Source organism: Atta cephalotes (genome assembly GCF_000143395.1).
Source record: "Atta cephalotes unplaced genomic scaffold scaffold00023, whole genome shotgun sequence".
Lineage (NCBI taxonomy): Eukaryota > Metazoa > Arthropoda > Insecta > Hymenoptera > Formicidae > Atta > Atta cephalotes.
This window is the reverse complement of record NW_012130087.1, coordinates 272,390-284,270: the sequence shown is the minus strand read 5'-3', so window position 1 is coordinate 284,270 and position 11,881 is coordinate 272,390. Positions and strand designations below refer to the sequence as shown.

General features: G+C 31.1%; 2 protein-coding genes across 2 annotated transcripts; one reads left to right on the top strand and one right to left on the bottom strand.

Annotated features, from left to right (window-relative positions):
- Positions 1–2,869: 2,869 nt before the first annotated feature.
- LOC105619789 lies at positions 2,870–5,635 on the top strand. Its single transcript, XM_012201305.1, has 5 exons — positions 2,870–2,893; positions 3,186–3,241; positions 3,775–3,939; positions 4,830–4,966; positions 5,082–5,635. Exons 1-5 carry the CDS (start codon positions 2,870–2,872, stop codon positions 5,222–5,224), a joined length of 525 nt encoding a protein of 174 aa, XP_012056695.1. The 3' UTR covers positions 5,225–5,635.
- A 726-nt stretch (positions 5,636–6,361) lies between these two features.
- LOC105619788 (uricase) lies at positions 6,362–9,579 on the bottom strand. Its single transcript, XM_012201304.1, has 4 exons — positions 9,455–9,579; positions 7,846–8,261; positions 7,144–7,451; positions 6,362–6,890 (listed from the first exon to the last, which is right to left on the bottom strand). Exons 1-4 carry the CDS (start codon positions 9,577–9,579, stop codon positions 6,717–6,719), a joined length of 1,023 nt encoding a protein of 340 aa, XP_012056694.1. The 3' UTR covers positions 6,362–6,716.
- Positions 9,580–11,881: the final 2,302 nt, after the last annotated feature.

Sequence of the window (11,881 nt, the reverse complement as noted above, 5' to 3'; positions counted from 1 at the left end):
ATTATAATTAATTATAACTTTTAATTATAAATGGAGGGGGGAAGTCAATTTCCCTCCCTTCTGGATAAACTCATACATTGTTAAATGCCAACATTTGATAAAAAATTTATTTCATTAAGGCAAGAAACAATCTGATAATAAGCTATTTTTTCTTTTTTTTAAACAAAATTATTTTTTTTTTATAAAATTTAGTTCCCGCGCTTTACGCGAAATGAAAAGCAATGTAAAATTGAAAGTAAGTAAGAAAAGAAAAGTAAGAATTGAAAAAGAAGAAAGTGAATTTCGAAAAAAATCGCTGAGAAACGATCGTTATTGTGTATCAATCTATTACGGATTTGAGCGCGACATGTGCATGATGTATGTCTGTGAAAATGTGATAATTATTTGGACGAGCCTGTCGCGCCGATGATAAGCATCTGACAATGTCAGTTTCACCTTTCTTCATTTTCCGTTTTATGAATGTGAAAGGTGCCCGCGAGGTATAATCGTAATCCTCGCGATTAGAATCGCATATGGAACATCCTGTGAACTAGTATAAAGCGCCGATTTCCAGTCAGTCATTAAAGTGAATCTTGCCTCTTGCGCATTGATGTATATTTTATCTATAAAGCAAAATTGCAACTTGTCGATTACAGGGAACGTTATTTATTAACATTCGATCGTATTTGTTTTTCAGTTATGCCGTTGGAGCGATACACATATAACAAAGCATTGTACGTTCTATTCATTTTACACTGAGATTTTATACTGAGATATATAATGTCAACAGCGAGGAATTAATCTTTTTTTATTACAACACGAAATAAATTGATTCCTTCGTATGACTTGAGCATAAAAATAAACTTTTTTTATTAATTTTTTCATTATATTTATTAATAAACATTGAAAAAATATCTCCGAAGATTCTTTTCTCTTGGAGATAGCTGTAAATCGCGATCGATAAATAATCATGATAACCATTTCCGTTGTAAACACAAGGCAGATTGAATTCTTAGGACATTTATATGTTCTAAGATTAAATAAAGATTGATAAAATATCTCTGAAGGTTTTCTTTTCTCGAAGATAGAGCTGTAAATCTTAACTAATAATCATGAGAATCATTTATTATTGTTATCATTGAAAATACAAAACAAACAGATTGAATTCATTCAGAACACATACATATATTCGGGTTCGACTCCCAGCCGAAGCAATATTTTTCGCAATAAGTTTATTACAGTTTTTTAAGATTAAATTTGGGGGGATTATTAATATTTCAGATTGATTACGTTGAAAGTCCGACAACCATCGGCACGCAATTATAATTTCTGAAATTAATTTATTTAAATGAATATATATAATAGTTCAACATCTTAACATTCAGACCATAGTGGCGCTTCGTATTTAAAGAAATATATATATATATATATATATATATATATATATATATATATATACATATAAAATATAATATATGAATAAAATTATATGTACATGCACATTTGCTGTGCAGGATAATTTAAAGAAGAAAATTTCCGATATATTTTATCTATTTTTATCATCGAAAGCGTATTAAATAAAAACATCATTTCAATGGATATTTCAAGAAAAAGGTGTAAATGATTTCTTATCGCGATTGTCGTTGCAACAAGAAAACGGAAGTCTTAAAAAGAGATATAACGTTATCGATATATAAACGTAAGAACTCCAATACAACTTGTCGGAAAGACAAGTTTAAATAAACATAAAACGTTTTTAAACGCGTAAATTTGATCATAAATTATTTGTATTTTATATTTAAAAATATTTTTATGATTTTATATTATTATATTATATTATATATTTTTATATTATTTAATTAATAAACACTATTAATTTAATAATTCATAATAATGCACATCATATTATAGAAAAATTTTGCTAAAATATCTAAAAGTTTAGTTAAATGATACGGGTCTAAAAATCATTTGATTGGACTATCAAAATAATCATATAAAAATCTCAAGTATGATGTGCAATGTTGCAAAATGTTTTAATATTCTAGCAAATTCTACATATTTTGAATGTTCTACATATTTTGATAGTTCAACAAAATTATTTTCAGATTACAGATACAGATCTAAAAATAATTTTATTGAGCTATCAAAACTACGTATATTGAAAGAAAGAATTGGCTGCTATAGCAAATTAGATGGTAAAATATGGCATAGCATTTTTAATTGGCTTTGGATTGCAGCCAATTAAAAATGCTATACCTTATTGAGCCTTTTTGTTCAGTGTAGGATTCTTAAACTGATTGCGATATTTCAAGTTTAGTTTAGTTTTCGTATCGCCGCGTGCGAGAAAACTTGCAATCTCATCGCCTTCCTTTTAATTTTATTATCGTTATATGTTAATATCACACATGGCTGATGCGACTGACTGTCCATTTCTATTTATATCCATTTCTACTAATGCAGATTAATTTTAAAACTTTTTGCAGCATTATTCATGTTTGACAGTTACGTAATTATTTTAACGGTTCAAACAAAAGTATTTTCAGATCTATATTTAGCTAAGTTAAAATTTTTAGATACTTAGTAAAATTCTTCTATTCTTTCCGTGAACATTTCATACACAGTGCTCTGCATATAGCTCTGATTATGACTGCGAGGAAGTGATTACAACAACGTAGGAATACATGTTTCTTGAAAAATTGTTTCAGCGATCATCACCTGATGAACCGCGGCCGAGGGGAAAAATGAAAAGTATGAGTGCGTGAAGAGAAAGAGGGTAAGAGAGCGCGGCTATAAAGCGATCCAGTTTCATCGAAATTCTCAGTTTGTTGTATTCATATATCGCAGACTGCGGACGTAGCGATCCGATCAACCTTCCAGTTAGTACTGCAGCATGAAGACGCGGCTGATGTTGCAAGTAAATGACCAGATATCTTAATGGCAGGTGTAAAAACGACCTTGCAAATTTGAGATTTCATGATGTTGTTCTTCGTTATGGAGGAAGTGCACTTAGGAGTACCGCCTACGTTATAACTCCAACAATTTGTGTTCTGTGGTCTACTAATAAATAACTTAATAACTCGATGCGAACAAAGTCGACGTGTCGCTCGAGATAACTGGCGATTATTAATTATATATGAACGATTGAGAATAAAATTTAAAAAAAAAAGAAAAGGAGACTATAGATTAATTGTTGTGGTGATTTGCAGTTGGCGCTACCTGTGGTGCTTTTGGCCGGACCCTCGGAAGAATTTTTTTTTCAATAGTGAGTGTATCTTTGTACTTTTTTTATTCAGAGCTATTAAAATTCGAAAATAATAATTTAATCTTATGCAAGATATATCAAATCAATTTTGTCTCCTTCGACTTGTGAACTTTCGTTGAGTTAGTTTTCTTTGGTCGAAACTTTGGTACTATTATTTTTTGTAATTTGTTTTTAGATATTTTAATAAAGAAATTCTAAGTTAAAATTTTGCTAAAAAAGTAGTATTCGCAATTGTTTGAATAATAAAATTTTTTATCTGTTAGCTATTCTAAGACTTTTTTTAAATAGCTTTTTTTAAATCAGATTTAAGCTTTTTTAAATAGCCTTATTTTTAGTAATTTAGAATTTATTAGCATAATTTTTTTGTAAAAGAAGAAAATTGTCTCCCTCCTCCTAGAGAGACAAGATAAAATCGAAAGCTCTCGATGGAATGGAGCGGCATGAAAAAAATTTGTATGCAATACAACAAATGTGCTATTTCTTCTACTTTCCGCTTTTCTGTCTTCAATTATTTATATTTTCTCACGTTGCAGCCCTAAGAAGGCACTGACGGAATTCTTTGAATCTCTGAAGGCAAAAAAGACGCTGCCTAAGATAGGACATGTACAACACTACCACATACATTATTATCCGATGCCTTTCCCTCTATTAGCATGGACGAGAGCACCAGATAAATACTATCTCGACGAATTCTACGAGTACGTTCCAATTGAATAAAAAAGATTAAACTTGTTTCGCAACTCGATTGCGTTTCGGAAAAAAATTATCTATAGAAAAAATCTATATAGAAAAATAATAAATTATTGCATGAAGGAAAGCGATATTTCAAGTTTAGTTTAGTTTTCGTATCGCCGCGTGAAAACTTGCAATCTCATCGCCAATCCTTTTAATTTTATTTGCACGTTATATGTTAATATCACATATGGCTGATGCGACTTGCTGTCCATTTCTATTTATATCCATTTCTATTAATGCAGATTAATTTTAATATTGATTTAACTTACTCTTTATCCTTTTCTAATTCCTAGAAAAGAAAAAGATAAATAGCGAGTTAAATTAATGATCTCTTTTCTGATCCTACATTAGAACTCTCTTTCTCGCTTTCGACAAATTAAACATATACCTATTTTGAATGTAAATTCCAAAAGTGTACACTAGTTCAGCTACAGAAAACAGACCTTAAAATTAAAATTAATTTACATTGGTAGAAACGTATGGAAAGATTTTATTGAAATATCTAAAAATTTATAGCTAGATATAAATCTAAAAATAATTTTGTTGGATCACTTAAATAATTATACGTATACACGGAAAGAACGATTTTACTGGAGTATATAAAGGTGAAAATATACAGATCTAAGAATAATTTTGTTGGATTAATTAATTATGCAAAATAATTATGCAGAAAGTTCAAGCATTGCTGCAAAAAGTTTTGATTCTATGAACCGGGCGTCCGACAAAATTATTTTGGTAGACCAACAAAATTATTTTCATCTAGATAAATTTATCTGCATCTAGATAAATTTTTAGGTGTTTCAACAAAATCATCTTTTCCGTGCGGGCATAACTCGAATATTTTATTTTCCAGCGACGCTCTCACGTCACTCGGCTGGTCAGGTTATCATTACGGATACGCATCAGATCCGTCGCTAATCATGTCATCGAGTCTCCAACACCTGTCCGGGTCGGATCTATGGAATAACCTTTGGGGCGAGAAGATTCTAGGTGAGGACAAATAATTCTGCACGAAGAAAAATCGATCGTTTATTCATTCATCGATTGGAACGCATAAGAAAAGAACCGAGCAATCTCGCGATTAAAAATAGCTATCTTTTTACAGACACCGACGACTCGACACCACTCGACACGATCGATCGTAATTCCAAGGGAATACTGGTGCAAGTCCCCGTCAATCGGCCACTCGTGTTTCATCTGCCATTGAAGAAGTCACGGCAGAGACGGATAGAGATGGCGACGACTTAAGATCTCGCCATGAAACACCTGTTTCTCTTTCTCGAAACCAACAATTGTGTAAAATTAATCATCAAACATCACATCAAATCTTCAATCGTTTAGTTCTAGATTAGTTAATTAAGATTAGTTAATTAAAAATTTAACTTTTAAGTGTTTTTAGCTCGATGTATAAATTTGACGATAAGTTCTTTTTAGCTGAATAGCTCTTTTTATGCTTTTGCACAGTTCATCCTTTCCCTTTTTTTTCTAACAAGGAAAAAAAAAGATGAATCATACAAGAAGTTCTGCTAATTAAAAGAATGCTTGAAGCTTGTTATTTATTATGCGCATATCAGGCATTTTGAAATGTTCCTTGATTCTGTATATCTTCTTACATTTAGATTTACTCGTCGAAACGAAAATAAATGTGAATGTTATTATACGAAATTATAATTTAGAATTTAGAATTAGAATTATAATTTAGAATTGAAATGAGGCTCTGAATCATTCGCGAGTAACATTTGTGGAAGTTGTTTACATATTTTAGCCGCATACGCGTGAAATTTTGGCTCGCATTCACGCCGTCGCCGAGTAGGCTTCAGCAATGACCTGGGCAATAATTCACTCATTTGCGGTACGATCGAATCAACCTTAAATTTATTTCGTTCAATGCGAGCCTTTTGCTGCGCCTCGTAATCCTCCTGCAATCTCGATGTAAGCTGCATCATGTATCTGCGATCCGTCAATCGTACTACATTAGTTCCCATCAGCAACGTTAATCGCGATCTCACGGGTGTGTAACTGATTCTGTGTCAATTAATTAAGAGGTTATTCTCAGCAAAAATCGATGGAAAGGCTTCAATCTCACCCGTATTTTACGCAGTCTGCTTCCCACCATGTCGGAGGCACATCATATAGATCCACAGCCGGCGAGAACATATTTTATGAATTATAATCTATTTTAGAAGTGAATTTTTACGTGAAATTTTTCGTAGTCCGATGACAATTTCATTAAAAGAAAGTGTTCACTCAATTTGAGCGTTTTTTGTCCCATACTTCCTATATTATCAGAGCTTATAATAAATTAAAATAAAATAGAATAATTCCAGATAAATTTATTTATCATTTTATGGTGGCATGTATAAGAAAAAATTAAGAGAATTAAAGTTTATATAAAATTGAAGTTTATATAAAATATATGTATATGAAATTACATACATGTAAAAATTACAGAATTTTATTCCGAAATCTGGCGCGAGTTATACACTCCAAAGTAATCTTTAAAAATTTATTTGATTATTTGATTGATTTATTTGATGAGAATTAAATTAAAGACTAGTTGTTCCAGCTTCGGGTAAATTATGTGATAATAATTTATTTATTGTATAAACAAAAGAGCAAAAGAATAAGAGCATTATTCTTATGAAAGAGAATAAGACAGTGAAGTTTACCGAAAGATGGAACAATCCAGCCTGATTATAAAAAATGTAAACTTTATTAATAATTCAACACTCATACATGTCTATAATTTGGCCGAGGAATCTTTTCTGTTTAATCGACCATAAATAATACCTGACGGCTTATCTAAGGGTAGATAAACTTCCTTGTTTTGTCCTTCTATTCTTAGTTTAGTAAACGAGCTGAAATCCAAATCGATGTAATGCTTGTTCGGCATTTGCATCTCGATGCTACTAATCTGTAAATATTTTATTTCCGCGTAATGCATACATAATAGGTAAAACAAAATAATTAAATATATTAATTTATTATTATAATATGTAATTATTATTATTTAATATTTTAATAATGTTAAATGTTTTTTATTTATTTATTTTAATTTTAACTTATTAATTTAATATTAAAATAAATTAAATTAAGATCTTTTTGGCAAAACGTTATGAGATAGGTAGTAAACAATTACTTTGTGATAATAATATGTTAATGCTTACTTGCTTGACTTTATCAAGTATGCACTTTTCTGTGAGATAAAGCGTATTCTGTACACTGAACGAATGAATCCCCGTATCTGGTGGACCCGCGAAATTCTGTAAAATGCATTCCTTCACCATATGCCAAGCACCATCAAAATCTACCTCGGCGGTGGAATAATCCCATGCTGCCATTACAACAGTACTGAAAATACGATCGTGCGTGTCTTGCAACGTGCCATATTCGTCCTGAACGAAGTTTACAAACGAACTCTGAGTGGTTTTCAACACTCGCAGCCCTTTTAATCCACCGCGTATTTGTGGCGGCCCTAGAACCGAGTAAATCTTGAATAAAAAGTTAATAGACTAATCTTCTGCTTGTTCAAATGCATATTTTCTGATTTCGTAATAAATCAAATGCATGTGCCGAAAAATATGTTGCATTAAAAAATATTACGTTAATACATCTTTTAATTTAAGGGCAAAAAATAAAATCTTATTACATATAAATTAAAGACATCAAACTTTCATAATGTATGTAACTTTATCATATAAAAAAATAATAATGATAATGATATAAAAGAATCACGAAATAAATCTATTTAGGAATTATCTGAAGATTGAATTTATTTAGAAATTTAAAATCAGATCAATATTTTTCATTTTCCGAATTAGTCTCAGTGAGTTACGTGAAATAAGCGGATCATTTTTCTCGAGCCATACCATTTCTGACCTGACTGACTTGGCAGAATCTCGTCACAGTGGGATTCATAACGAAGGCGTGATTGTGCGGCCGGTTGTTAGTGTGATACCTGCTCCACGGATATTCCTCGACGTTGATATTGACTTGTGCCACGTGTTTATACGTATAGAGGAAGTGAGAGCAAAGTAGAAGCGCGAACGTTTCGGGCGATTGAACGCCGTGCTTCTTCGCTAGCAGGTACACCGTATTCTTTTGACTATCCGTCGAGACGATGTCGCGATTGTCACCCTCAAAAAATTCCTTCCGGTCGTACAGACGTAAGTGCGTATCGATCTCGTACTCGCGAATGTCGTGGTAAGGCTCATTATTCCGATTTACGTACAACAACTTGACATTATTCTTGCCATAAGCACAAGTGCCTAATTCATATTCGTCCCTAAACACAAATTCTTTCTGAATTTATTTACCATTTAAATTTTTTATTCGTTCACATGATATTCTTCTACTTTTTTCTGACTTATTTAGATACAGAGAAAATATTACATCAGTTACTATGATATTAATCTTTTTTTATAATTGTACCAGTTACTATAATATTAATTCTTTTTTGTAATGAGAATATATAATCTCTGAGCGAAGAATTTAAATATTATTATAATATTGGCTGCTTTTAGCAGAAAATAGCTTTGTAATTGTTGTAAGATTATTTTATATGATTAATTTATACATGTAGATCTATAAGGAATTAAGAACAAAAACGAATCATACTAAAGAATTTTTTCAACAGTTGCAAAGTTACTTTTTCTACTAAACTCAGCCAATGTTGTACGATATTGAAGTACTTGTACTATAAAAATTGCAATGGATTATTGATTTTCACCGATCGCATTAATAGAAATTACGATGCGCACTGTGAACAGTTATAGATATTTTTAAATCGCTATGGGGACAATTTATAGATATATATAACAATGTCATAATCCCATTTTAGGCGATCTATAATTCGTGTCAGATTTCAAGACATAATTCTATTTTCATATAGATTTTGCGTATTTTGATACATGTGCGCATCCTATATTTATGTATGTACATATTTCTGATTCTTTAAATATTTTTTTGTACACGGCGTATAAATTTATAAATAGGATTCTATCTTGAAATCTGACGCGAATTATAGGTCGTCTAAAGTAGGTTTTAAGCTTAAAACGTCTATTTTAATTCAATCAATCTATTTTCTGTTATGTCTGAATTTACTGCATCGACATCGTATGTTATTCTCCGTGGACGAAATAAAACATACAATTTGTGTAAAAGCAATTACGCCAAGGTTTTGAGATTTTTTTCTTTAATTAATTGTATTGACAAAGCGTACATTAAAAATTCGAATAATTGCAACTCTCTCGTAAAATGCTAGCCTAAAGCTACTGAAGACTCCGTTATAATTCTTACTATAATATTTTCTTTGTAACTATTTATGTCGGTTTATTCATTTATATTTCTAATGAAGCGTCTGGAGTTTTGTGGGTCAATCCTAAGCAAAATTGTAAGATTCGTAACTTAATTGTTCTCGTAAGAGATTAATAAGAATTCGTGACTGGAATTCACTAGTTGAAAGGAAATATAATGTACCTTTTTTCATTCTCACTAAAATAAATGCGTTTATCTCTTGTATATTCCTGGTTTCTTAGCGATCTACTAAATGAATACATTTCGTCATCCTGTAGATGGGAAAACGGCTCCTTATGCGGGGACATCCTTGTCGTACACTTCGGAGTGAGATTATCACGCACTACGTGCTGTACGACGGCATCGATATGATATATATGGACGATATTGTCGCGTTTGGAAATCATATCCCACCGCGTTTTTCCACCCTTGAACTCAAAACGTCTCTTGAGTCTCGGCAAAAATCTGATCTTATGCACTCGAAAACATCACGCTCCCCGCACACAGACGCAACTAGGATTGACCCTCGATGAACTTGTAATCTTGGCGACAACGAGATCGAAACGCATTTTCACAACATTGTCGATAATCTCGGTGACGACACCGGAGAAGAGTTTTAGGGGACAAAAAAAGACGCAATTCTTTCACGGTCATAATTGTTTCAAGAAGCCAGTTCCGAGAAGTATCAGTAATCTCTAATCGTGCTCTGCTCCAATTACGGTAGAATCGAAACCATATTGGAGAATATATCGATATATGTTAAATCCATTTCCCGAAAATTGACGTCAAATAAATAGGATTGTCGCAATATGCAAATATATAATAATAAATTATCAGCACGAACGGTTCGGATAAGATATCTACTAAACAATCTATTAATATCCCAAATGATGAGCATATTTACTGATGACATTACATAATATTTACAGATTATGTAGCATTTACCAATAGCATTTGTGTCTGTAATCTTCCCACTGACTGCAAGAATTGTGTGATTGCTGACATTTTTTTGTTAGATATGCCAATTTTTTGTATTTATCAAAAATTATGAGGTAACAAGTATCGAACGATTTATTGGATAATGTCATTCGATATTTGTTATGTCATAATTTTTAATAATTAAAAAAATACTATAACAATACTTTTAATGTTCAAAATAAGTGATTAATTGGCTAGTAAGTTGAATTTATTTCTATTAGCTAGTATTAAATTAATTCCTATAAAAGAAATAAACATTATTTTTCTATCAATTGTTATTGTTCAATGTTTGTAACAACAAAAATTTTTCTAATCGATCAGATAAGAACAGCGATTTCGCACAAACAATGTTGCGATGTGTGTGATCAAATTTCGCGTGATTCTAACTTTGTATAATATATTCATTATCCTTAATAAAAAAATCTTTTCTTCTATAAATTTAGCCAAACTCGGCTCATTTTTAATTTGCTCATTTGTGAATTTTAACAAAAATTAATTTCTATCCATGTTGACAAAATATAATACAAATATTATATTTGATAATTATCAATTAAATCAATCGAAATTATGTTTAGATGAAAAACATTTTACAATTCAACAAAAAAGATTCAATTCAAAGGTTCATTTATCTCATCTGACGTCACTAGAGACCTTTCATGAAGGCTACGTTTCAATATTTACTGCCAGTACTGAAAATCTACAGCATGTATGTACGTAAGTGTATACTATAGATTTTCAACACTGACAGTGAATGAATACAAGTGAATATATGTATTATAGATAATTATAGTACCCAAGCAGAAAAACAAGCCATGAAATGACGTTAAAATAAATCGTTGCTGATTGAAAAATGTCTTTTACAGCGTTTTCGATTGCAGCGGATTTAAATAATCGATCCGAGATCGATTATCTCATAAATGACGTCACACGCATGCTCTACTTATTTGGTTTCTATTTAGATGAGGTCATGGTACTTTCGGGTTAATCATTCTCGGGTCAATCTACATCGATTATAGTCGAAAAAGTTATTAGTAATCATTTTGTTACTTCGACGTCGTTTTGACGTCACAGTCAGTTTTTTATAAGCTGCACTAGATAGCTGCACTAGAACTTTTTTCTCATTTTAGTAAAATATCAAATGTATATTTGTTTCACTTTTTAAGTTCCAAAAGTACAGTTATAAAAAACAGATCTATAACAACCCGGATGAAAATAAAAATCGGAGCATAAATTGAATATAATGGGAGAATAACAGAAGTGTAAACGAAACTTTTAAAAGGAGAAAATTGGAACGATAAAACAGAGATAAAAGAAACATTTATGTTTCTTTTATACTTTGATTCAATTTTCGCCTTCTAGAAGTTTATTGTGTTCTGGTTGAATACTATTCAAGCAGAACAAGAAAATCAAAATAATGTGACGATCAATGTGACGTCAAATTGATTATTTTAACTTTTTTTTCCTTTTAGATTATGCATTTCAAGCCTACTCGAGGCTTGTGTATATGTATTTTTGTTGCATCTAGATATTAGTATATACATCATTATTGATTTAAAAAATTCAAAATCGTTTTCAATAATTAGTTCAATCAGGAACAAATATGCTACTTTGTTTTATAATGAAAGATGAGTA

Coding starts and splice junctions, on each gene's coding strand:
- LOC105619789 (XM_012201305.1), top strand. CDS start 2,870: ATGAAGACGCGGCTGATGTTGCAA. Junction 3,242..3,774: donor GAAGAATTTTTTTTTCAATA/GTGAGTGTATCT, acceptor CTCACGTTGCAG/CCCTAAGAAGGCACTGACGG. Junction 4,967..5,081: donor TTGGGGCGAGAAGATTCTAG/GTGAGGACAAAT, acceptor ATCTTTTTACAG/ACACCGACGACTCGACACCA.
- LOC105619788 (XM_012201304.1), bottom strand. CDS start 9,579: ATGTCCCCGCATAAGGAGCCGTTTTCCCATCTACAGGATGACGAAATG. Junction 8,262..9,454: donor TTTAGTGAGAATGAAAAAAG/GTACATTATATT, acceptor ATTTGTGTTTAG/GGACGAATATGAATTAGGCA. Junction 7,452..7,845: donor AGTCAGTCAGGTCAGAAATG/GTATGGCTCGAG, acceptor ACTCGGTTCTAG/GGCCGCCACAAATACGCGGT.